This window comes from Callorhinus ursinus, unplaced genomic scaffold (genome assembly GCF_003265705.2).
Source record: "Callorhinus ursinus isolate GAN/ISIS: 27379988/994484 unplaced genomic scaffold, GSC_fseal_2.0 scaffold7, whole genome shotgun sequence".
NCBI lineage: Eukaryota > Metazoa > Chordata > Mammalia > Carnivora > Otariidae > Callorhinus > Callorhinus ursinus.
The window spans coordinates 40852865-40880635 of record NW_027397069.1 but is presented as its reverse complement, the minus strand read 5'-3'; the positions used below and the strand labels follow the sequence as shown (position 1 = coordinate 40880635).

Genomic DNA, 27771 nt, shown 5'->3' with positions numbered 1-27771 from the left:
TCTTTTCCAAATCCCAAGATCTACTTTCCTTATACCCGTTGTAAAAGGCAAAAGTGTGTTTAGGAATAATGAACTTTTATGGTTTAGGTCACATTATTTTCATTTTATGGGGAGATCTGAATTGTTTTGAAATGCCATCCAGTCTTGTGGCTCTTTGGCAACTTCCTGTGTTTTTGCTAAAGCGTAGCTCTTAGAGTAAAATGGCTTCACAGTTCGGCCCCAGGACATATTTTAAGAACACTCTTGCCTGGCAAGGACACGTCATAACTAATCTTAACAAGTGACTAGACAAAACTGAGTATTGTTACACTGCCAGTTTACAATTTCTGGATTTTAAAAATTTTAATAATATGAAGTAAAATAATCTGAATGCCACTTTTTGAGTTTCAATCAAGTTAGCGGTTTATTTTTTAGGACCTGTTACTTTCAAAAAGTTACATAGTACAAAAGGTTGGCACACAAGTAACCATGAAATATGCTCCCAGCCCACCTGTGCTTACCCATAAAGGAGAGTTTAATAAGATGAAATATAGAATAGATATAAATTATAGCTTAAATGATTTAGTTGTTAACTAGGAAACTCAAATTTTTTGGTATAAATTATTGAAATGTCAACTTCTTCATATAAACTTTGATACATTTTGTTTAAATATTTAAATGTTAAAGGACATACACGCACATAGGGTAGTACCCTCTCTGCCTCCATTCTGGTTTAACTTTCCATGGTTTCAGTTATCTGTGGTTCAACCACAGTCTGGAAGCAGATGATCCTCCTTCTGACGTAATGTCAGAGGTGAACAGTGGCATAACACTAGGTCTGTGTCATTCCCCTCACTTCAAATCATCTCGGAGGCATTTTTATCATCTCACGTCACAAAAAGAAGGGTGAGGATAGTACAGATTTTTTTTTTTTAAAGATTTATTTGAGAGAGGGAGAGTGAGTTGGGGGAGGGGCAGAGGGAGAGAAACTCAAGCAGACTCTGTGCTGAGCATGGAGCCTGACATGGGGCTCGATCCCATGACCCTGAGACAAAATCGAGTTGGACACACAACCAACCAAGCCACCCAGGTACCCCTACATTAAGATATTTTGATGGAGGCTACATTCATATAACTTTTATTATAGTATATTGTTATAATTGTTCTATTATTAGTTATTGCTACTAATCTCTTACTGTGCTTAATTTATAAACTTTGTATAGGAAAAATCATATAGGGTTTGGTACTATCTGCAATGAGGATAATGGGGGGGGTGGGAGACAGGATGTGCTATATGATTGATTAGATCATTTCCCTTATTTTTAAATCCCTTCAGATATTTGGGAAAACTTAGCAGCAGCAGGTCTTTGCTTTTGGACAACTCAGTGATCACTTAGTTTTCTGTGTGTTTTTGCCAAATTCTCTACACTGACCAGAGAGGGAGTGAGAACCTATTTGGGGTTTGTCACTGGCATGGATGGAACATCCTAATCAAGGGTGCTGAGCTGTGTTTTGGCTTCAAGTTTACCTGCTAATTCAAATGAAGACTTGTTTGCCCAGAAACATGAAATTGTACCTCAATGTTTGCCCTCAAATTAAAGGTCATCCCTTTAATTTCCAGCTACAGTTGGCTAAAGTAATATTAAGAATTTTTCATAAAACCCTAATCATCCCCCCCTCCTGCCCATTGTTGAAGGCACATTTATCAGTGAAATATCTGCTGCAGAAACTGATCTGTCTCTTGATTGGCTCTTAGCGCTGTGAACTCTAGCTGTGGAGAGGAAAATCTAAAACAAGGCCCCCTATTCGGGCCTGCTCAGACTCCTGTCAGTCAGTGACAGGAAGGGAGTGGGCTGCTGACCTGCAGGAGGCCAGCCCCGGCGGGTGCTCTGCTAGCTTTGGACTCTTGGTCGTCCCGCTAGATGGCTGTCCTTCGGCTCCTGCAGACAGATGGTCTGGGGCCTGATGGCTCCGGCTTAGGCCTTGCCTGCATGTCTCTGCCCCTGGGGGTCTGCGTCATCGTCACTTCCCCTTACTTGCCAGGCTGCTCCTCCCTGGCCCCACGTTTCCAGAGTGTTTACCTACCACCTGGTATGTCCAAACTATCTGGTTGGATTTCAGTTTTGTTTCTGAAAAGCCCCCGTCTTTGCAGAATCACATGAAGAACCGACAGTCAGTATTCTTTTATTTAGCTTCCCTTCTTGCCGTTAGGGTCCTGTCATCTAAAATGTGTCAACGTCCTTCACCTTTCTTGATTTTGAAGATTTACTCTCAGGAAAATATGCATCTTGCCCTCCAGTTGCAATTCCTATTTCAGCAATACCTAGGAGAACAATTTCTTCCTACACAGGCTGTGGATAGCATCATTCCCCAATGTCTATAAACAGGGCCTGGTTCATAGTTCTAATTAATTAACTTTATTAACTTGGAGCTGAAAGGAGGTGGCAACTTAAACAAGGAAATAAAAAGCAGTGGACCTCGTCAGACTGGTTCCACATAACTGAAGGTATATGGATAATAACTGCTTTTTAACTGAAGGTAAAAGAGCAGTCATTTACTTATTGCATGTAATAAAGCAAAAAAGCTCAGATGGACGGCACAGCACAGTCTAGTTACAGCTTATCTACAGAATATGCTAACTACAAAAAAAATCCCCAATTTTTTTTTTCACTTAGTGCAAGTAGCAAGTTTATTTTCTTTAGTGTAGAATTAAGAGTTAATGTGATGCCCCAAATGAGGTAAAATTGCAACATTTGCATAGGAAAACCTTCCTTGACACACTTTAGATCTTTGTTAAACTTATTGTCAGATCAAAGAAACTGCAATTTCAGGTTTGTTCACAGAAAAAAAAAAACTGTTACTTGGGAAGTTTCAAAATGGCAATTCGATCCCAGAGTCACAATTACCAAGGGAAAAACGCTCTCTCGGTTCAGAGTTTCGGCAGCACTGTAATACCTTATACATCCACTTGATACAAAAGCAGGTGCGTTTTGCAAAGAGTGCATACATTCCAGTACATCATTTTTGGAAATGTGCTCAACAGCCTTATAGTCTCCTACAGGGTCTAATGAACACGAATTCAACAATGATAACAATGAGCTTACATGCGTTTCCTCACGGCTCTCTTAGATTCAATTTTATGTTCCCGATGCTACATTGATAGCATGAAGATCCCAGTGAAGGAGAAACCTGGGCCAATATAAACAACATGCATGGAATATGTATGTATATAGATCAAGAGTTGACACTGATGATTTGATTTTCATTAATGCTGAAAACAGGACGGTAAGAATTAGTGACTTAGAAAAGTGGTATTTTCTTCAGGACACATTGCTGAACACATGGCCACCTACCTGTTTTCTAAAGCATTATGTATAATTTAACCACCAAATATAGAACACATGAATACCAGGAGACAAGAAAAGCATTACAACCCATTACAATCTTGAATAAGCCAAGACCTCAAGTACATAGAAAAAGCACTGCAATCATGTTATTTAGCTTTATTTTTCTAACATATATCATAATTTAAACTATATAAAGTCACCTATATAAAAAGCAATTTTTTTTTCAAGTGGTATAGCTTGGAGCATGGCTTTATATTTGGCTTAATCATTTTTTACCAGCTTAATTTATAAAGCTCGTAATCTTGCCAGCAGGGCTTCAACTTCGGGAACAGATTCGTTTTTAGAAACAGAGCCAAGAAGTTCCATTTCCTTTTTTCTGTTGCTTTCTACATTACAGGCTTCCTTCTTCTCAACTGCCTTGATCCTCCCCGTAGACGTATGAGTGTCTAGATTATAATTAAGCTCCTTGGCGACTGGAGTCCTCGTTGAGTTGCAATTGATATTGTAGTGTGAACGTGACCCTTCTGTCAACTGCACTTTCTGATTTTCTACAGTAAGGAAGAGAGAAACAGAAAATTTATCACTGTGATAAGCAAGGACTGCACATTATGAAACATTAATTTAAAATAATTATTCTCAAACAACTCCTCTTAGATAAATTAAAATATTCAGAGAAGGGTAGATTGGAAATAAATACACATCTTTTAAGAATAAACTAAAATATAAATAGACAACCCTTTCCCTAGCATGCGTGCTGATTTCCTGGTCTCTGCTCAAATGCTCTAAGCAGAGAGGTCTTCTAGGACCATCCAGCAGAAAGGGCACCGCCCCCTTCCATCACACATTTACCCTTCTTCATAGAACTCCTAGCCACCAGTCACGTCATATACCTGTTTACTTGAACACTGTATCTTTACTAGAATGTCAGTTCCATGACAGCAGGGGGTGCTGTTCTAAATACCGCTTTAACGTCAGTGCCTAAAATGGCCCTAGGGCAAAGCGGTGCTCAATATGCACTGGGTAAGGAAATCCTCTGCATACTCTAGGACCGAAGATATGCATTAGTTGGAATAATGAGATTTTTTTTTCTAAAATGAAAACAGAACAAAAAGCAAACCTTCTACTAGGTCTTTAAAAACTCAATGATTTCCTTCAAAAGAAATATAGCATTTGGCAAATTAAACCTTCCTAGCAAATCAAAATTATGTCCTACTCTGTCACATATACACACATATATTCAGACATGTATCCATATGCACACATATATTCTTTTATTGGTAAGTGACACTGAGCTGGCGTGGAAGGCTAGAAGGCGAGAGTCGCAATAGCTAACGACCAATGGCTCTAGCTGATTGACTTTTGCAGGGAACGCTAGATTTTGTTTTAATTAACTGGCCTATCGCACAACCTTATGAGTTATTAGACCTCAAACTGTTAAAAAACAGACACCCTCAATATTCATGTAACCTTGAATGGGGCTTGAAAATGGCTTCAACAAACTTGCCATGACATTTAGTTTTTTGGTTATTCGCTGAGAGATGTTCCATTATCCCAATAGTAATGACTCTTGAGCACAAGCAGTCACTCATGACAGTGTGTTTTATGTGAATGCTGAAAATTCCAACCGAAAACAGCTTGTACATTAAAAGGTGGCTGCTGAAGATATTTACTGCACTGTCATTTCCTGACCAGGGGCTTCCAGTGATGGATGAGTATTTTACACACTTTCTTGGACAATCTCAACAAATTTTAGAAGTATGATCACCTTTTTAGCTGTTAGAAGAAAATAGTTTTCTTATCACCTCCTCTATCAGGTGGGCAATTGTTACTCAGAAATCAAAATCTAACAGCACTGATTTTCTTAGAGCTGTTTATGCTTTATAATTTATAATGTACATATTGTGTTTGCAGTAAAGAGGACAGAGGTCATAGTATTCCTGCAGTTCCCATGACTGTACAAATTTATTATTTTTTTATAGTATCCACCCTCCCACCCCCAGAATGAGAACTGCATTTGTAGCTAAGTGGAAATCTTTGGTCAGCTTACTGCTCTTTTCCCCCAGACGTTCCTATCTTTTCTTGTCCTTTGATTTCTTGTAAACGACTCCATCATGATGACATCGCCAATGAAGTCACTGGTACTCTGCTGCTGGGCAACTCTAGCTCCAGTTGTGACGGAAAAGAAGACAGTAAGTTGGCTAAAATATGGGCGTATAATAAACACAAAGTATTGCATACCTTCTCTGGCTATAAAATGGATCAAGCCCAATTCCATATGTGGCAAAATGAAAAAAAAAAAAAGGGTGGGATTTTGAGGATTGAAATCCACACTTCTGCTTGGCTTTAATAAGTTAACCATGTGTGTCACAGGTTCTAATAATGTCAAAGAGTAGTTGTGAGAATTAATGCAAATGATGTGGGTGACACCAGCTTCAAGATACTTGATTTCCCCTTCTAGAAAAGTTTTTTTTTTAAAGATTTTATTTATTTGAGAGAGAGATGCAGACTCCCTGCAGAGCAAGGAGCCCAATGCAGGTCTCAATCCCAGGACCTGGAGATCATGACCTGAGCCGACGGGAGACGCTTAACTGACTGAGCCACCCAGGCGCCCCTCTATAAAAGCTTCTTAAGGGATGCATCTACCACCCAAGGCTGACCCTTCTGACTTTCTGGTGACTGTACCGGTAAGGCCTGAAATATCATTTTATTAACAGCTTGCATTTATATAGCACTTTTATTTATAAAACGTTTGTTGCACTTTAAACATTACCACCCTCATTTTATAGATTGAGAAGTAAAAGCAAAAGGAGGTTAAGTCATTTGGTTAGACTTAGTTACTGAGTAAATCAGTGGCAGAAGCCAAATGCTGTCTCTAGAGATACTAAGGCTGTCTTAAACAAATTTGAAAAGCTTTTTGCCAAGGAAAAGTGCTAAGTAATTCAAAGCTAAGTTTCATAATAATCATATCCTGTACTTATACCTCAAAATGCTTTCTGTCACATTTAATTCGCTCAATAACTTTGTATAGCAGATCGCAGACCCATGTAAACTACCCCAGTACAGTACATCCAAGGTCATACATGTGCTCCTTTTCTTTCTGGGTCTTACTGAAATTGTGACAATGAATTTCAAGTATGACCTTACTACTATTGCAGTTCCCTCATCCATTCATTCTTCCATTCTCCGAGACAAATATTTCACACCACATCCTTTCTTATCAAATGTCCAACGTGTTCTCCTTCGCTGTCATTTAACTCATTCAGGGAAACAATCAGAACTCCCATAAGCTTCCACCCGCCCCCAATATCTATCTACTTACTGCATATAGACTCCTTCCCTCCTTAGGGTCTTCTGTACTCCCCTCTGAGGAGCCTTCACCGTGAGCACCACATACTACTGTCATTTGTCTATTCAAGGACATCCTTCTGGCAGCTGTGTCCTTTCTCTATAGGAAAGGTTTCCTTCTTCATGTGATTACTTCCCTCAGCATACGAGTAAGTTGTAATAACCCCAGTCTTTAGAGAAAATATGTATTTGACTCCACATCCTCCATTTACTCCCTCAATTGTCAACTGCCTTTACAGCAAAACATCTCAGAAGAATTGCCCATTCTTACTCTCTCGTTTCCTCTCTTCCTATTTTTCTCTTGAACCCACTCCAATCATGCTTTTGACCCTTTACTCTTCTGAAACAGCTCTTGTCAAGGTCACTAATAAACTGTGTGTTGCTAACAGCAAGTACTCTATATCCACTTGGATATTTTAGTCCTCCTTTACTCAACCTATGCCAGATCAAAGGATGAAATGCCTAGCAGAGCCTGGGCTTTTCTTTAACCGTTTGCTCTTTGAACTTCTTTGGAGGCTTAGGTGCATACCACTGGGTGGGTCAAAGCAGGCAAGAGCATTTCTAACCCCCCCCCCCTTTTTAAGGAAATTCCAAATAATATTTTGTTCCTACAGCACACCCACAGATAAGAGAAAAACCAAGCTAGCATTTAACTCCTCTGTGGTTTCAGGTGGAGGATCCTTTATGAGAAGCGACAGACAAGATGACACAAAATGGAAAGTGGCCATTCCTGAAACCACCTGCACCAGGACTTCTTTAAGACTGAGCTTCGAGCTCTTAGATAACAACTCTTCACTCCAGCCCTCACATTTATCTCTTCGCATTTCAATAGTCTCCAGGCGGGAGACTATTGCAGTTTCTTTCTCTTTGCTTTGTTCCCAGTCATGGGAGCCCCAAACTGTGGAACCGAGGATATCTCATCTGAAATTGCAAAGCTGATAAAGTTGAGATGGAGGAGTCTCCTATCCCACTGCCACTAGCCACAATGTTTACAGGTAGAAGGAAGCTCCCAGGTGAACGTTCACTTTTATTATAATGTTGGTTCAAAGCCAGGTGATTTTGCCATTACTATTATTTCAAACGTTGGCTATTGGTGGCTTCATGTGGGCTGAACTATAGATAAAAATTCCACACAAAAATATGCACTTGGTTTCTAAATGGTTCACTTCAAACATCGGGGGATGGCACAATGCTTTAAATTGGAGAGAACCCTCTATAGGTGCTCAGAGGCATAAAATAATGTGAAGCTAGTGGGCTCATTGCCTTTTCCCAAGAAATTAGATGGTTCCAAATACAAGATGACACACTTGGACTCTTTCTATGAAAGATAAGGCTGGGGTATCAAAAAAAAATTTCTATATCCTGTCAATTCAAATCCCTACCACTATACATTTTTAAATGGAAACTAAAAATATTAAGACAAAGCAGAATGGTTGCTTAACTCTCCAAAGTGAGGAGGCTTGTGCTATTATTTTATGAATCAAATCTAGGGCTTTACAAGATGCTACAATTGATGTCTGTGAAGGGAAGTATCATATATCTAGGTCTACGGCCAATACCAGGGGCCATTGTGATATGGTACAGATGGCAAGGACCAGCTGCTATTCTTAGTAGTAGGTCAGTAAGGGAATCTAATCCACGCATCTTGTTTCTACATTTCTGTGGAAATAAACTGTGAGGATACACGCTATTTTCCTTTAAGACAAAAAAAAACACAAAACACAAAAAACAACCAAAACCCCCCAAAAAACCCTATTTCAATTTAATTCTTCATATGATTCTCATTCTAAGAATTGATTCTGGAGTCCCACCATGGCTTCTTTCCCCGCCCCCCCAAAACTGAATGAAAAGTTGAAACCTGTTGAAAAGCTGAATGGCTCTTAAATACAGAGAACCCCCTGGACTTAAACATGAGAATAAAAGCCTTAAACTAGACTTAGGGCTGGATCCCACATGACCTTTGGCAGACTATAGATGTGGATGACAAAGCTAAACAAAACAAACCCAAAACAAAAAACACCCACCATCCTGAGCTGATTTTTTCCCTTGTTTCCCCCTGAGTAACACAAAAGACATGGGAAACTAGGGAGGTTGCTGACGAGAGTAAACAAATATATGCGACGGGGCCTCCAAATGAGGAAATCTTTCAGCCAACCGTTGTTATACTTCTTAGGCTGAGGCCCTGGCTGATGGCCCTTGGGGAAAACCCTCTCAGCCGCAGGAAATCTCAGTTACGGTTTAGAAAGAGGTATTATTCCCTTTAAGTCAGTATTGATCTCCCATCACATTGTGGTTCTAATGGGCACTGGCTCCTTAGAAGTGCCAACTCTCAGATGAAATATAAAATTGAGCTCCTGCCTTTTGTGGTCACTGGTGAGCCTGTGGCAGCTTTGACAGGAGGAAGAACACAAAACTCTGGTGTCCTAAATTGACTGCCTCTGTTCGGTCTTCCAGAAGTTTGGTCTCTCTTCCCCATTCTTTATGTTTTGCTCTTAACTATTACTTTGACCTACTAAGTAGCTGTTTGTTTCACCGCAGAAATGGCTTTACTTCGGTGTGAGAAAAAAATAACCCATAAATATAATTTTTAAAGCACTACTGGGTGTACAGGATAGTAAAGTGTGTGACAAATATATGTTTTTAATCTATGCAATAACTGAAGTTAGTGTGGCCGCCAGCAGCCGATCTCCCTGTGGTTTTCCTTACTGTTGATTTACTGATGCTATAAATAATTGTCTTCCCTTAGTTTCATTTTGCTGTTCATTTTACCTTTTGTATTGAAAATGTGTAAAAATGACAAAAAGAGCAAAAGGGCATTTTGTATATAGTCAGAATCTTTTGGGAGTGCCAAGAGACTTCCTGAAACCCATTACATAAATACAAGAAACAACAAAACAATTACTCCCCCAATTCAAAAAAGACAAAGAGAATGATAAAGGATATCTCTGAATAGAGGAGATAACCGACACTTGTTAAAGAAACATGTACAGAATGGGGTCACTTGTGCTGGGCCCCATGTCACCAAGCCAAGACTTTATACCTAACATAACTGCAGTTTCAGCCTCACCCAGGAATGTAACTAAAGGTTACCAATCAATCTGGAATTACCTGGCCAGCATGGTGAGGTAATCTGCCCAATAGACCCTTTCGGTCTCCTTTCAAAGGACGGTGACCTTGCCTGAAATACACCCTTTCCTCACCTCACCCCCTTTTAGCCTATAAAAGTCTTCCATTTCTTACAGCTCCTTGAAGCTCCTTACTGTGCGCTAGATGGGATGCTGCCTGATTCATAGACTTCTGAATAAAGCCAGCTTGATCTTCACATTTACTCAGTTGAATTTTGTTTTCTAATAGATTTGGCAGCAGCAGTGGGATCTAAAGTGAACTTTTGGGAGCTTTGGAAACAACCAGAAACACAGAAGTGGTACCCATGAATGTTTTTGAGTTTTTCCTTGCCATGTCTGAGGGCTGTGAGTTCCTCTTGGTTCTGACTTCAGCTCTTGCATTGAGCTTCTAATCTAATTGGCTTTCTAGTCAGTTCGACATTGGGAGCAGCTCATAGTTTGGGCCACAATTCTTGTTTAATTGGTGGAAACACCTGGCCGTTGATTCTGTCCCCAAATCCACATGGTAACTGTTAGTGGGAGTTTGCAGTTCCCCAGTTACGTGGAGCCCCCAGTCCCCATTTGTTGAGGTCTGCTGCTTTAGTACTTCCCCCAGTCCAAGGTTCCTTGGTGGGAACTGGTAGTGGGCCACACAGGGCCTTTTCTTGTCTGGGCTGCAGCAACATCTTCTGGTTACTGCTGGTATATTAAGGTACACAGGTTTGTCTGTCTGGTTTTGTGTAGATAAAGGCTATTGCTAAAGGAATCTGTGAAGCAGCTGCAAAGTTGGCAGGCAAAGGTCTAGCATTTAAAAGCTGTTACAGCTCTTGCGACCTAACCCTTGTTAGGATAAGTTGGTCATGGGACAGGTCAGATTGACCCTAGGTCACCGGTCAACCTCAATTTCTGTGCAGTGAGGTATATGGCAAATACCACAGAACCCCCAAACCAAAAGGCACATCCCTTTTAAGTATTAGTTTGACTCCAAGAATCCAAAGGCTTATCTTTAAAAAAAAAAATTTAAAAATGAGACCCTTAAATTCCAAAAAGGTGAGTGTACCACCTTCCAGCATACCTGTTTATTTCATGTCTAAGAACTAAGGTTACAGAACATATAAGTATCTAAAAAATGGCAAAATCTTACTAAAGGCAACCAAGATTGTTCATTTAAAAAGTGCACTCAAAAGCAAGAGTTCCTGAATTAAACAGAATGGGGTGCCTTCTGAAAGGCTTCAAGATTCCAAATGGTTCCATTAAAAAATTTGTAGCAAAAGGCTCATGAAAAATTAGACACAAGAGGTACCCAAAACAAAGGATGATAAAACTGATAGGACTCCTACTGTTCTCCTCTACCTTCTGTTACCTGAGTACTCACATTCTGACTGTCTGAACTGCCTTTCAACTCTGAAGAGACTATTAAACAGTTACCTTTACAATAAAACCACCAAAAGTTGTGGGTGATCCTTCTCAGGTATCAATCACTCCTTGATCAAAAATTGAAATGAGCGCCACAATTATGGAAATTCCCTAAAGGGAGGAGCCCCAAGAGTGTTCTGAAGAATTTAGTCATTATTGGGGCCTTATCAGCTTTCACAAATGATGGTGGGACCTGGTGAAACCCAAGAATGGATGTGGGAAGCAAAATGGCAAAACACCCAGGATGATTTTTGAGATACTTGATTTTCAACATGGTCCCCTCAGGGGCCAATAAAAGCTCACAAAATAGCAACAATAGCAACAATAAACTAATCTTTTACAAGCCATTCCTAGGATTTTTCCCTGCCTGCAGGGATTGGTTTGTTATTCAAACACACAAAAGATAAATCTATCTTCCTACAGCATTCCAGGTTCCATACAATAAACATCACCCAACCTGCTCTTACTGCCCGAGTAGTTAATGCATTATCTCCTGAGTCGACTGAAAAAAGGCAGAACATAGAATGGGAGATCACCAGTGTGTCTGAACTTGCATCCATAGCTGAACACTGTGTAAGGTCTTTGGAATACAACCACAAACAAAAGTCTACCAAGTGAGTGACCTTACAGCTACAACAGATCCAAGGTCACACACCTGAGATAACCCTTAGCTGCCTATATCACACCCTCTAGGCATCCACCATTAGAATGATGGCCCAAGGGTCAATGGTTCATTTGTAATCAACTGGGCCACTGGAAAAAGAAGGATACTGAAAGGTCCTGTGGAAATTCTTAACATCAACTTGAATGAAGTAGCTCTTTGGTCAGAGGCTGATAATTGGAGTCTGACGGGAATATTTTTAAGGCCTTCTCCCCTTAGCTAAAATAGAACTATGTAACCAGAAGGCAAGAAAAACTTTCTAGCACCTTCATGAAAGGATTTATGAGTGGATCAGCCTACGATGTCATTTAAGTTGCAACCCAACCCCTTGAGGAATTAAAAGCAACTGTCCTTACCTTATGAATCTTTATAAAACCAGAGAAGTAGCTCCAGAAAAAAATTTACAAAGCCCACCTATTCTTTCTACCAATCCCCAGACCTCCTCTATTTATCTTAAAACGCTTGTAAATCTTGTAAAAATTTTGGCCCTAGGAAACAAAAGTCAGACACTTTTGTTTGTCAGGCACAGAGGAACTTGCATTTTTTTCCCTGTGCCTTTGAGATGTAAATGTTCTACTTGATCCCTCCAGGAATTCTTACCTAGGTCATCTCTTTCAAATACCAACTTCAGGAATAAGAATGGCTACAGATGGTGGATGTAGGAAGACCCTGAACTCCCCTCTTCCATGAGCACATCTAATCTACACCTCTTTATAGAACAATTCCTCCTGAAGAACTGAGGGCTGACTGAACAGCTTTCTGCGCAACCAAACTGCCCAGATACAGAATGAGAGAGAGGGATAGACACAAAGAGACCTGTGCAGGTTCATCCGCTCTGGGGCACAGGAAAACCAACCAACCAACCAACCAACCACAGTTTAAAATGGCAACTAGAATATAAAGGACCCAGCCGTAGAGCCCTGCCACATGGCAGCAGAGCTGCTGGAACTCTCTCCAGGTCAGACGGGCTGGCAAGTGCCACTGTTTATGTTCTTCCTCCTCCACCTTGATAGTGTAGAGGACAGCAGGGTTCAGGCTCACTAACCAGACTGCCCACCTTAGGGAGCCCTGGGCACCTAGCCCATACCAGCCCCAGATGGCATGGTTTAAAAGAGCAACTAGAATATAAAGGATCTAACCCTAGAACTTAGCCAAACAGCAGGAGACCTCTCTAGGACAAAAGGGCTGTGAAGCAGTACAATTTTCATTTCCCCTCCACCTTGATAGTGTGGACAGGAGCAGGGTTCAGGCACCCTAGCCGGCCTACCACCTCAGTGAACCCTGGGTCCTACAGCCCACACTAGCCCCAGCCATCCCACCAAGGCAACCCAATACGGCACATACTGGGAAACCCCTAATCAGTGCTCACCACAGCTTCAGCCCTCTCGCCAAGATGACACGGGTACAAAACATCCTGAAACACTCCAGGCCCATTCTCTGATTCCAGACAATTTGCCTCAGCACCTTCAGCATAGAGCACCTTGGGAAGTCCTGGCCTGAGTGATGAGGGAGCAGAAGGCTGGCTGAGGACAAAGCACAAGCCACGACACCCTGCAACCTCCCCCCACCTCCCACTCCTGGGCAGGACCTGTGTGACATCCTTCCAGGAATCTCCCAACAATCTTAATGCTAATATCTTGCTAGAAGGGTAAACAACCTTAACTTGCCAATGGCAAGACCTCTGGTATCTTGTAAGTCAGTCCTCTTTAGCATACGACAGTTCTTTTGAAACCTCCCTTTTCCTTACTTTCCCCAACTCCAGAGTATATAATCACCACTCCTCAAGACCACAGTGCAGCAGCTCTTTCTGCCTACAGTCCTACAGGAGCATAAAGCCTATGCTTTAATAAACCACCATTTTGCACCAAACACATCTTAAGAATTCTTTCTTGGTTGTCAGCTCTGGACCTCACCCCACCAAACCTCACTTATACTCCAAAACCACATCATGTGCACTCCTGGGCTCCAGCTGCCACCTGGGAAGAATGCACCCCTTGGCCCTCACATGCCTCAACTTTACCCACCCTACCAGGGTGCACCCTGCAGGGAGGGCCCTGGGACACCCCGGTTTGCACCCACTTCAGCTTCAGCTGTCCTGCCAGGGCACCCTCTGTGGAGAGAGCCCCGAGACTGCACTTCAGTTATGGTTATCCCACCAGGGCAGCCCTAGCACAGAGGGCCCTGGGAACCACAGCCCATGACAGCCCAAGCTCCAGCCAAAGTTACCAGATGACCACACACAAGATCATTTCTTCAAGTTTAGAAGTAGCTGTTCTGCCTAATTCATAGAAATAAACACAGAAAGTCAAGCAAAATGAGGAGACAGGCATACGCTCCAAACAAAGGCCAAGACAAAATGTAAGAAAACGTAAATAAAACGAAAATAAGCAATCTACCTGATAAAAAATTCAAAGAATAATCATAAAGATGCTCACCAGATTTGAGAAAAGAGGAATGAATTCAGAGAAAACTTCAACAAAGTGGTGGAATTCATAAAAAAGAACCAGAGATGGAGCATACAATAAATGAAATAAAGAATACAAATGAAGGAATCAACAATGGATTGGAGGATGTGGAAGAACAGCAATCCTTACAACAGGGTAATGGAAAGCACCCAAGCTGAACAGCAAAAACAAAAAATTTTCAAAAATGATGATTTAAAAAAAGGAAAGGTTAAGAGATCTCTTGGACAAGATCAAGTAAACAAATGCATTATAGAGGGGTCCTAGGAGGTGAAGAGAAAAAGGGGCAGAAAATTATTTGAAGAAATAATAGCTGAAAAGTTCCCTAGCATAGGGAAGGAAACAGACATCCATGTTCAGGAATCAGAGTTCCAAACAAGATGAACCCAAGGGGGTCCACACTACAACACAAAATTAAACTGTCAAAGCTTAAAGATTGAGAATTTTCAAAGAAGCAAGAGGGAAGCAACTAGTTATGTACAAGGAAACCCCATAAAACTATCAGCTGATTTTTCAGCAGAAATTTTGCAGGCCAGAAGAGAGCGGCATAATATATACCAAGTGCTGAAAGGAAAAAAACCTATATCCAAGAATATCTGTGTGGCAAAGTTATCATTCAGAATGAAGAAGAGTTTCCCAGAAAAATGTTAAAGGAGGTAATCAACACAAAAGTCACCTTACAAAAAATGTTAAAAGGACTTCTTTAACTATAAAACCAAAGGTCATAATTAGAAGAAAATTATGAAGGGAAAAAAATTTCATGAGTAAAAGCAAACATACAGAAAAGGTAGTGAAGCAGTTACTTATAAAGCTAGCATAAAGATTCAAAGACAAAGGCAATAAAACCAATTATATGTAAACAACTAGTAAAAGGAACTTGCAGAGTAAAGACGTAAAACATGACAGCAAACACATAAAACATGGAGGCAGGAAGTAAAAATGAAGTTATTATAGAATGTGTTCAAACTTAAGTGACCATCAACTTAATGTAGACTGCTATACACTTAGGATGTTATATATGAACCTTACGGTAACCACAAACCAAAAACCTGTAATAGATACACAAAAAAATAAAAAGGAATCCAAGCATAATATTATAGAAAGTCATCAATCACAAGGAAAGAGAGTAAGAAAAAAAGAGAAGTACAAAACAACCAGAAAATAACAAAACAGCAATAAGTCTACACCTACCAAATTACTTGTATATGGTCTAAGTGTTCCAATAAAAATACATAGCATGGTGGAGTGGAAAATACCAAGACCCATTTATGTACTGTCTACAAAAGACTCACTTCAGGCCTGAAGACATATTTAGACAAAGTGAGGTGATGGAAAAAGATATTTCATGCAAATGGATGCAGTTGGGGAAAAAAAAAAAAAGCTAGGGTAGTAATACTTGTATCAGAAAAAATAGACTTTAAAACAAAGACTGCAATGAGACAAAAAAAAAAAAGGATTTACATAATGACAAAGAGATCCATCCAACAAGAGGATATAACAATTGCTTGACTATCTATGCATCCAATACTGGAGCATCTAAATATATAAAGCAAATATTAACAGACATAAAGGGAGGGATTGACAGTGGCATAATAATACTAGAAGACTTTAACACCCCACTGATATCAATGGATAGATCATCCAGGAAGAGAATCAGTGCACATGGAACATTCTCCAGGACAGATCACATGTTAGGTCACAAAACAAGTCTCAATAAATTCAAGAAGACTGAAATCCTATTAAGCATCTTTTCCAACCACAATGGTATGAAACTAGCAATCAATTAGAAGGAAAAAAAAAATAACTGGGGAAAAAAAATGACAGGCTAAACAATATACTACTAAACAACCTAAGAGTCAATGAAGAAATCAAAGAGAAAATAAAAATACATAGAGACCAATAAAAATAAAAACACAATGCTTCGAAATCTTTAAGACACAGCAAAAACGGTTCTAGGAGGGAAATATATATAGGCCTACCTCAAGAAATAAGAAAAAGCTCAAATAAACTATCTAACCTTGCACCTAAGAAAAAGAATAAACATTGCAGAAAAAGCCTTTAACAACATTCAACATCTGTTCATGATATAAACTTTCAACAAAGTGGGCTTAGAGTAAACATACCTTAAAATAATAAAGACAATATATGACCAATACACAGATAACATCATACTCAATGGTGAGAAACAGAGCTTTTCTTCTAAGATCAGGAATAAGATAGGATGTCTTCTCTCACTACTTTTATTGGTGGAAATAAAAGTCCTAGCAATCAGACAAGAAAAAGAAATAAAAGGATCCAAATTGGTAAGGAAAAAGTAAATTTGTTTCTATTTGTAGATGATATGATACTATACATAGAAAACTCCAAAGACTCCAACCAAAAACTATTAGGATAAGTCCAGTAAAGTTGCAGAATACAGACTTAATATACAGAAATCTATTGTTTGTATACACTAATAATAAAGTAGCAAAAGAGAAATTAAGAAAATTCCACTTACAACTGCACCAAAAATAAAATACATAGGAATAAACTTAACCAAGGAGGTGAAAGACCTATACGCTGAATACTAAAAAACACTGATGAAAGAAACTGAAGATGGAGTGCCTGGGTGGCTCATTTGGTTAAGCGTCTAGCTCTCGGTTTCAGCATAGGTCATGATCTCAGGGTCTTGAGACTGAAACCTGCATTGGGCTCCCCGCTCAGCGAGGAGTCTGCTCTTCCCCTACCACACTCTGTCCCTGCTCATGCACACTCACTCTCTCTAAAATAAATAAATATATCTTAAAAAAAGCAAGCAAGCAAGCAATTGAAGATGACACAAATGGGAAGACATACCATGCTCATGGATTGGAAGAATTATGGTTAAGATGTCCATATTTCCTAAAGCAGCCTATTCAGTGTAATCCCTATCAAAATGCCAATAGCATTTCTCACAGAACTAGAGCAAATCATCATAAAATTTGTATAGTTCCACCAAAGACCCCATATAGTCAAAGCAATCTTAAGAAGAACAAAGCTAGAGGTATCACAATCCTAGATTTCAAGATATATTACAAAGCTATAATAATCAAGATAGTATGACACTGGCACAGAAATAGGCACATAGATCAATGGAACAGAATAGAAAGCCCAGAAATAAACCCATGCATATATGGTAAGTTAATCCATGACAAAAGAGGCAAGAATATATGGTGGGGAAAAGACAGTCTCTTCAGTAAATAGTGTTGAGAAAACTGGACAGCTACGTGCAAAAGAACGAAACTGGACCACTTTCTTACATTATACACAAAAATAAACTAAGAATAAATTAAAGACCAAAAATGTGACCATAACCACTCCCAGAAAAAAACATGGGCAATAATCCCTTGGACATCAGCCTTAGCAACATTTATCTAAATATGTCTCCTCAGGCAAGGGAAACAAAGCAAACATAAAGTACTGGGACTAAACCAAAATAAAAAGCTTTTGCACAGCAAAGGAAACCATCAACAAAATGGTAAGGCAACCTACTGAATGGGTGAAGATACTTAAAAATGATATATCCAATGAGAGGTTAATATCCAAAATATATAGAACTTAACACCAAAAAACCCCAAATAGTCTGATTAAAAAATCGGTAGAGGATCTGAATAGACATTTTTCAAAAGATGGCCAACAGACATATTCAACATCACTAATTATCAAGGACATGCAAATCAAAACCACACTGACATATCACTTCATACCAAAAACAAGAAATAACAAGTATTGGCAAGGATGTGCACTGTTGGTGAGAATATAAATTGGTATAGCCACTGTGGAAAACAATATGGAGTTTCTTCAAAAAATAAAAAATAGAAATACCATACAATCCAGTAATTTCATTAAGGGGGCTTTAGCCAAAGAAAACAAAAATACGAATTCAAAAAGATCTGTGCATCCCTATATGTTTATTGCAGCATTATGTGCAATGGCCAAGATAGGGAAGCAACTTAAGTGTCCACTGACAGAAGAATAAAGACGGTGTGGTTTATATGTGTAACAGAATATCACTCAGCGGTAAAAAAGAAAAGAGATCTTGACATTTGAAACAACACAGATGGACCTGGAGGGTATTATGCTAAGTGAAATGAGTCAGAGAAAGACAAATATAATTTGATTTTACTAATATGTAGAATCTAGACAACAAATGAATGAATAAACAACAACAAAAAAGCATTAACAGACCCATAAATACAGAGAACAAACAGTAGCCAGAGGGGATGGGGTAGGGAGATGGGCAAAATGGGTTAAGGGAAGTGGAAGGAACAGGCTTCCAGTTACAGAAGGAAGAGGTCACAGGGATAAAAGGTATAGCATAGGGAATATATAGTTAATGGTATTAGAATAGTGTTGTATAGTGAGAGATGGTAACTTACGATGAGCACAGCATAACCTATAGAGCTGTCAAATCACAGTTGAACAGCTGAAACTAATGTCAGATTATATGTCAACTATCCTTCAATAAAAATAAAATACCAACTCCAAGGAGGTAATTACTAGGAAAAAAACAAAAACAAAAGGAGACAGGGTTATTTTAAAACTTAGGCAAATGAAAAACCTTGCACCTTTCCCACTAATATTATTAAAAGGCTTTTGCCATCTAAGCAGGTGACCACAAATTATTCTATCTGCCAGAAACGTAATTTGGATTCAGCATCTTTTGTAACTAATGATTATAAATGGAAGGTACATGGTCTCTGTGTCTGTCTTTATGTTTCTCTCTCTCTATATATGCTGTAGAGATGTATTTTCTACCTCTGGATAGTGTTACTAAAAGTAATTTGTAAAAAAGCTCTATGTAATTGGCTTGAAGAGAATTAAGCACTCATATGCATTAAGGACTCCTAAAACCCTCAGAAATATAATAGAAACTAACCCAAATGCTTTTTTAAAAATTTAATATTATTTATTTATTTATTTGTTAGAGAGAGAGAGAGAGAGTGAGCAAGAGAGAGCACAAGCCAGGGGAGGGGCAGAGAGAGAGGGAGAAGCAGACTCCCCGCTGAGCAGGGAGCCCAATGTGGGACTTGATCCCAGGACCCTGGGATCATGACCTGAGGCAAAGGCAGATGCTTAACCAACTGAGCTATCCAGGCACCCTAACCCAAATGCTTTTTAAGTTCATGTGATCTGAGATGGTAATTTCTGGTAAATAGAAGCTAGCTGAAATTTGTTGGATTGATTAAAATAGATATGTCTTCAGAATCATAAGCATTAAAATTAACGTAGACGTGTAACTTTATTCTACTTGAGTTTATTAGTCAAATTGGGTCACGTTATCTCTGTTACAAGATTTGTCAGCAAGAAAGAGCAAGAGATGATAGTTGTTTGTCTCATGAAATTTTTGTGGGTAATTTAAATATAATTATTGAGAACAGTGAATTAAATAGATGTAAGGGGGCAAAAAAGGTTTTAAGTCAACTTTTTAAATAGTGTCCCCAAATCTTTTTGGTAGCCTGAAACCTTAAAGTTTTGCTAAGTTAATTTAAATGATGGATAGGCATTAAATATTGACATTATTTCCAAAGATTAAATACTAAAACAATTACTGAATGTAGGTTTACCCACTTTTGGCTTCCTTTTACAGAGGAACTAAAGATATTTGGGTATATTAGTAAACATGTTTTGTGCCACACTGAAGAAAGCATATGTTTCTACAAATTAAAAAAAATATTTATAATTTGTCAAGCCACAGAATGCTCATGTGAAAGACAGTTCACAATTGCTTACTTCTTTATTTTCACTAAAAATTACAGTTTTTAGTGTTAAAAATACCAATATATGTAATTAAAGCTGCTAGAAATAATAAAGGAAGCATCTCCATATGTAAGAAAAGTAGGATGTGTGTTTTCAGTAAAAGAAGGTCTGAAAAATGGAAATGTGTTTTTTCAAATTACAAAAAAGTAATTTTGTCCTAAAGTGAGACTGGTTATTTCAGAATGGGAAAGAGTAAAAAAAATTGGACAAAATTGTAGAAGATTTGAATCTTGGGGAAGGAATTTTATGGTAGTCAAGATGGCTAAGATTTGAATAAGTTAAGTTAAATAAAAAAGATGAGGTTTAATATCAAAAGTACACTGGTACAAAATTACAACTGGCTTTCTCTCTGTTAAAAAGACAAAGTTTTTCTGGACTTTGGGTCTGCTTTTGGTAACAGATTGTGAAAGTTTCTTTACCTTTTAAGTAATCTGCATTGGAAGCAAAGACTTTGTATCTTAAGAAAAAAATTTACTGTGTTTCATGTTAAACTTTATCTTTGGGTCTTTGATTACTTAAGAAAAACTGAGTCTTCTAGGGGCGCCTGGGTGGCTCAGCTGGTTAAGCGACTGCCTTCGGCTCAGGTCATGATCCTGGAGTCCCGGGATCCAGTCCCACATCGGGCTCCCTGCTCAGCAGGGAGTCTGCTTCTCCCTCTGACCCTCTTCCCTCTCGTGCTCTCTATCTCTCATTCTCTCTCTCTCAAATAAATAAATAAAATCTTTAAAAAAAAAAAAAAGAAAGAAAAACTGAATCTTCTAAATTCGTTAAGTCTTACTAAGTTCCTATGTCCTGCCACAATACTAGCATAATTCCGCTTATCATTTTAAAATGTGTGTCACAGAAATAACCACATTTCCTTGTCAATTTCATTATAATCAACTCTCATCACATCTTTAACAATGGGAATTTTAAAAGTATTTTGTCATTTGCAGACAGTTATTGTTTTACTTCGATGCTTTTGCAAAAGTGTTCCTGCAAAAGTGCATCGTCTTCAAGGAGATTCATATAAAGCATCTTGACAAGTACAGGTTTCTGATACCTTTAAGATCATAAAAATTGAGCTAAGAATTTCCAGAACTAATAGAAAAACCAGATTCAAGCAGAACAAGTAATTAATACACAGGACTGAATGAACTAAGGAAGATGATTATAATTTTTTATGATACTTTGTTTGAAACTGCTGGTTCTTTAATGTTTTGCTTTTTCAAATTTAAGGAAATCTTTTAAGTGACCTATGACTTCCAGCAATTTATTAAAGTATACCTTTTTAAAAAGATTTCATTTATTTATTTATTTATTTATTTATTTGAGAAAGTGTGCGCGTGCTTGCGTGAGCGGGCAAGCACATGAACGGGGGTGGGGCAGAGGGGGAGGGAGAGAGAGAATCTCTCAGGCAGACTCTGTGCTGAGCGCAAGCTGGACTTGAGGCTCAATCTCAGGACCCTGAGATCACGACCTGAGCCAAAATCAAGGGTCAGACACTTAATCGACTGCACCACCTAGGCACGCCTAAAGTATACCTTTCTAAATGAAGATTGAAGATTTACTTTTTCTCGGATTCAAACAGAATTTGGAAACTCTTGAATATTTTTTACATGGCAATATAACTGGTTATTTGCATAAATTCAATAAGAATCTGTTCTCCTCATAACGGGACACAATTGGAAACACTGGCTATACCTCCAAGGCTTTGACTGGAACACCATATTAAGAGAAATGTGTATAGACTGAGATATGACCAGACAGCTTTAGGAAATGCCTGGAAAGATGAACCTGGTATCTTGCCTTGAGGGTTCCCAGCAGCCTTACCAGGTGAATAAGGATGGTCACTGCCTGGCACACCCAGGAACCTTAGGATATTTTCAGGGAACTTGAGAAGAGAGGAATTCAAAGTACAGATTTTATAGGTAAAATCTAATAGCTTTTACGAGGTCAATCTGAGATTCATTATGAAAAGTTCCATCAAAGCAGTCTTAAAAAAAAAAAAAGCGTATATGGCTGATGACTATTCTTGCTCCACTTATGTAAATAATCAGGCCAAGTCTAATGCAAACAAGTCAGTTTTACTGTGATTACCTTTGCTTAAAAAAATGGGGGTAATTGTAGAGAAAAAAATTATGTTTGTACCTTTGTAGATATTCAACTCTAATCCTGTTGTCTTTGAGGTTTTGTTCTATACCTATAAACTAGACTAGATCCTGAATTCTAGTTTCCTCAAATATCTGGCTATGATTAATGTTTCCAATTTTCTCTCACCCTTCTGATGTGGAATAATTAAGAACAAAGACTGTCCTTGAATCTCCTTAGGAAGGATTATACCAGATTTCCCTCACAACCTAGATGGCAGCCGAACTTCAAGGACTTGAACTTCAGATACCCATCTCACAGCTAAGGCAGGCTCCACATGACATGTAGTCCTGTGCAGATGCTGGAGACCTCTAAATCAAATTGATGAGGAAGAGCAGTAGCTCACATGGAGGTCGACTGCTTCCACCACAGATGCCAGATCAATACTTCTTACTTTAACAGAAAACAGTCTTCTTTTCTTTCTTTCCTTTACCCTGGCAATGGCCTTGAAAGATAACTCTATCACCCACATCTCCCTCGCCATTGCTAAGGAGGAGTAACTTTTCAGACTGCTAGATTTGTCCTCAAAAACTCCAATCTGTCTATGATACTAAAATACACTAACAGTGCCACCTTAGCAGAAATGGTTTGTGCCCTAACAGAATTTATATTTGACTGTTGTGGTCCTTATTCTTCTGGGCCTAGGAAAGGCTAGGTGGCTGACACATACTTGGCAATGCCTCTGAGGTTATTGAACCATCTCCTAACTGTTCATAAACAGAGTAAGACACCTCATTGCTCAACTTCCCTGAATTTACAATGTCAAGTTAGAAAAGATCTACCAGGAGGATCTCATGACTCAGAATTTGCTTGCTTGGACAGGTCTCCTACTTCCCTGGTTAGGAGTGTATTCAAATGAGGCTATGATCTGGAACTTCTTAATTTCTTGATAAGTAGTGCAGAATCTGCTGCTAAAGCAATAAAGTCCAAGACTCTCTGGTTAAAGTTGATCTTGATTATGGGATAGCTCTTGATTATCTTCGAAGAACGAGGTATCTGTGCTATGGCCACCATCTGCTGCACCTTGATTAACATTTTCTGGGGAAGTTGACACTCAGTTACATAAGATCACTGAGTAAGCTGTGTGGCTTAAAATGGTGACTCCCTCAATGGACTCTTTGACTCATTTGATTTTGACTGGTTTGGGTCTTGGGGACCATGGCTCCCAAGTACACTCCAGACACTGGGAATTATCCTACTTACAGTAATTATTGTAATCTCCCTGGAGTGCTCTATTCTCAAAAGCTTTAAATGTATGTTCCCAGCTCCTAACCACCAAGTGAATGATCCACCTAAGACTGGAATGTCAGAAAAGGAACAAAGATGATGACCAACTTAAAAATTGTGAATCTGAAGTTGCGGCCTGTGACTATCACAGAGATTAAGCAAAACCTATCATGGCCTGTGAATACCACACAGAGGATCAACAAAAGCTGTAAGAACTACAGAGAGTTAGCAGAGAGTGGTACTAATGCCTTAAATTCTGGTTGCATTGATGCAGGGCCATCGAGCACAAGGGTCAAGAAAGAATTTTTGAGATGTTTTATGGGGCAAAAGGATACTTGTATTATATCAGGGGGACAGGACCCATGGGCAGAAAGAGTTGCACTTGTGATTGTGGGGAGCAACTGATTATATATTTTTAAATTTGGGGGAGAGATGGAGATAACAGAAGTCTCTAAAGGGACTTCCAGATTTCCGAATGTTAAAGAACACTTATAGAATCCTGAATGTCTGGCTATTGTCAAGATAAAGTTGCTTTTAGTCTCTAGAAAAGCATTAACATTAAGGCTGCTGTGAGTCCCTTGAGAAATGTCACACTTTGCATGTGTCAGGTATTTATCAATGGGCTACAAGTTGTAAGGAAATGTAATTTTATCTACATTTCTCTTGCCTTTGTTCTCCTCATTAACATCTCTCAGTTAAGTTGAAAGTCTAATCAAAAGGGTGGAACTGTTAAAAAAGGAAACAACAGGCCAAAAATGGAGTCACTTGTGCTGAGTCCCATGTCAGCAAACCAAAACTTAATCCTAATAACCTAATAGCAGTTTCAGCCTCACCCAGGAATGTAACCTTTAACCACTCAATCTGAAATTACCTGGTCAGCACTAGTGAGGTAGTCTGCCCAATATACCCCTTTCATCCCCTTTCAAAGGAAGATGACTTTGCCTGAAACAATTCATGGCTTCCTTGTCTCTCCCCTTTTCTTCCTGTAAGTCTTCCACTTGGTACTGCTCACTGAAGCTCCTTTCTATGTGCTACCATGGGATGCTGCCTGATTCATAAATTGCTGAATAAAGCCAGTTTCATCTTCAAATTTACTTAGTTCAACTGTTTAACATAATTTAACTAGAACTAGAACTTTTTTTTTCTTGCTTTTCAGAAACCCATCATATATATACTTCTGTTCAGTCTTGTTTCATATCATTGCCCTTTAAATAAAAATTCAAGATAGCACTTCCATTGTACAATTTCCTGTCCTGGGCCTTGCTAATTGCTCATAAGGTTGGATGGAACTCAAGATGCCACAGGATCCTGACTACAGGGCATCCAGGTTAAGTCCAGACTCTTTTTTTTTTTCTATAGTGAATAGTAATGTAAACCCTTCCATTCAATTTCTTACATCTGCCATGTAATCTGTTTGTAATGTATTACTTGAATTGAATGTCCCTCTCTTTAGTTGCTTCCCTTTCCCCCACATCTTTATTCAATTCTTAGCAAATTTTAATTTGGTTTTTATCTATATCTCTCTATTGAAACCTAAGAGCATCAAAATTCCTAAACTCAATGGAATTTGCGACACTTTAGGATAGGTATAATAGAGAATTTGGGGCATCTGAGTGGCTTAGTTGGTTAGGCAGCTGACTCTTGATTTTAGCTCAGGTCAGATCAAGCCCTGTGTCGGGCTCTGTGCTCAGTGGGGAGTCTACTTCAGGATTCTCTCTCTCCCTCTGCCCCTCCTCCCACTTGCTCTCTCCCTCTCAAATAAATAAATCTTAAAAAAAAATTTTTTTGGTTTGCCTTTATCCAGGTTCCTGGGAGGTGGCCTCTAAACCCCTGGAATTTCTAGAGGGATAGGAGAGTCTCTGTTATTCATGGTAGGTCCCTAAATAGTGTATGGTAATTGTGATTCAGAATGCAGGGGTGGCTACATCAAAAAGACCAATCATATGATTAGAATGTTGGGGTTTTGAGTCAAGTGATATAAGCCTGATCTTCAAGGAGGGGAGGAGGGTAGAGACTGAGTTCAATCATGTGGCCAATGATTCAGTCAATCATACCTAAGTAATGAAGCCTCAATACAAAGTCTGAGTTTTTCTGGTTGGCAATATGATGTAGATTGTCACACACTGATGTGCTGGGGAGAGATAATATATGCCTGGGGACAAGAGAAGCTTCATGTTTGGGACCGTCCCAGACCTCACTGTGTGTGTGGTCTTTCTTTGGCTGGTTCCAATTCGTGTCCTTGTACTATAATAAAGCTGTAATAGTAAGCTCCTGAATTCTAGGACTCATGGTCGTGAATTATTGAGCCAGGGGGTGTAGTGAAAATCCCTGAATTTACAGCCAGCTCGTCAGAACTGAGGGTGGCCTGGGGACCCCCACACTTGCAGCTGGTGTCTGAAGTGAGGGCTGTTTTTCAGAGGACTGTGCCCTGTAAAGTTTGGTCTAACTCTGGGAAGTTGGTGTCATAAGTCATTACTGAATGTTATTCATAACTTTTAATATTTTACAATTGATAATATCAAATATCATTGTGTTACCTTGATATATGGCTATTCTGTAGTTCTCACACACTTTCCCCATACTGCACTCATTTGAGTCTTGTAACCACCTCTGTGAAAGAGGTGATATATTTATCTTGTTTTACATAAAGTTGAAGAAGCAGACATAATTTTCAGGCAGAGCCAGAGACAAAAATCAAGTCTTCAGACTGCTCGTGAGCATGTTCTCCCACAGTAATGCCCTTTACCATGCTTATTCGCCCACATTTTGGTGATTATTTTTAATCTTCTTTGGTAACTTCTTCCACCTTCCCAGCTCCTCCCAAACACAATGCTACGTCTTCCCCATATGGCCATTTCTCATGGTTAGATGCTCAGCCCACTTTCCTGTCCATTCTACATTGTCTTCACCAAGATCTCACAGCTCCAACCATCTCTGCTAATAAGAAGACTCCCCATCTGCATCTGCAGCCCTAACAGCAGAGCCTCAACCCTGTGTTCATCTTGGGTTCCTGAAGCATTTCTGCTTAAATGCCCCACCATTACTTCAAACAACACATTTTCAAACCAAACTCATGTCCAAAGCAGCTTCCTCTTCATACTAACATATAAAAACCAACCATAGCATCTTTGCTGTTTACCTCTGGCAAGATCAGTCCCAATCTTACCCCTACGGCTCTGGGGCACGTGATTAAACCATGGAAAAGAGACGGTGAAATAACCTCTTCACCACTTCACTCAGCACTTCACTGAGATGGGGGGGGGTTGAGGAAAGGCTGATTTCCAGTTCTAAGGACTTGGAAGCTATCTTGGAAAATAACCAGCTAAATAAATACTATGGGACCTAAACATTTTCCTGAAGCCATTTCTAAGCAGTATCTTATAGTGTGTTTTCAAGTATGTTCCGTTACTTATTTTTCCTAATTCAACACTTTTAGATATTTCCAATGTGTAGATGTTCCCTCTGAACAAGTAACATACTATTTTGACTCCATTTCATTTTGATTCACAGAGTCATATAATCTCAGGATTGGAAAGACCCTGAGTTACTTGGTAGAACCATCTATCCAATGCTTGAATTCAATTTTTTCAGCATCCTGTGGAGAGGTTGTCTTGTCTAAGTTTGAAGACCTCTAGTCAAATCCTCACAAGACAATATATTCTTCCTTTGGACAGGTCTAATAATTAAATGTTTTACCTTACATTTATCTAGTGCTTATTTCCCTGAAATCTTGCAGCTGGTGTCTGAAGAAAAAACCGGCCTACTGGTTTTTTCCACTAGAGATGTAGTAATGGTGTCTGATTCCTCTTCCACCCACTGGCCCTTCTGCTATTTAGAGACAGTAATCCTATTCCCCAACCTCTTTGCCAAGCCTAACAGCCACAATTTCTTCAACTGTTCTTCCAGAGATCATGAGGTGAAGTTATGTCAATTTATTAGTTAATTCAATGAGGGTTTAGCCACCATGCTAGGTGCTGAGTCCCTCAAACATTTAGGATCCTGTCATTGAAATTATGAAAATACAAAATCATATTCATTTAGTAGTTCAAAATTCTGGGGGGAAACAAAAAACAAACCCAACTCCCATATCCAATACCATAAAATAATAGAATTCTATGCTCCATAGAATCATTTTGAATCCAAACTCTAAAACATTTCAACGTGGACTTAATAATTGAGGTTGGTTTTCCGTATGTGCCTAATAAAAGTCTGTTTAAACAATCTGTTTTTATTCTTTGGAGATTTCCATCCTGAGACACATTTGTGTTGAAGACCATTTTAAACTCAAATAATTTAATCTATGATCATACACATAGAAATGT

The 27771-nt window shown here is 39.1% G+C and overlaps 1 protein-coding gene across 5 annotated transcripts in view; it reads right to left on the bottom strand.

Moving 5' to 3' along the window:
* Positions 1-389: 389 nt before the first annotated feature.
* Positions 390-27771, bottom strand: part of DIAPH3 (diaphanous related formin 3) — a 488952-nt gene continuing 461570 nt past the window's right edge. For all 5 annotated transcript variants that reach the window (XM_073894471.1, XM_073894473.1, XM_073894474.1 and 2 more), the window contains one exon: positions 390-3874. In XM_073894471.1, coding sequence (XP_073750572.1) covers positions 3612-3874 — 263 coding nt within the window. In that variant the 3' untranslated portion in view covers positions 390-3611. The remainder of the gene's footprint in view (positions 3875-27771) is intronic.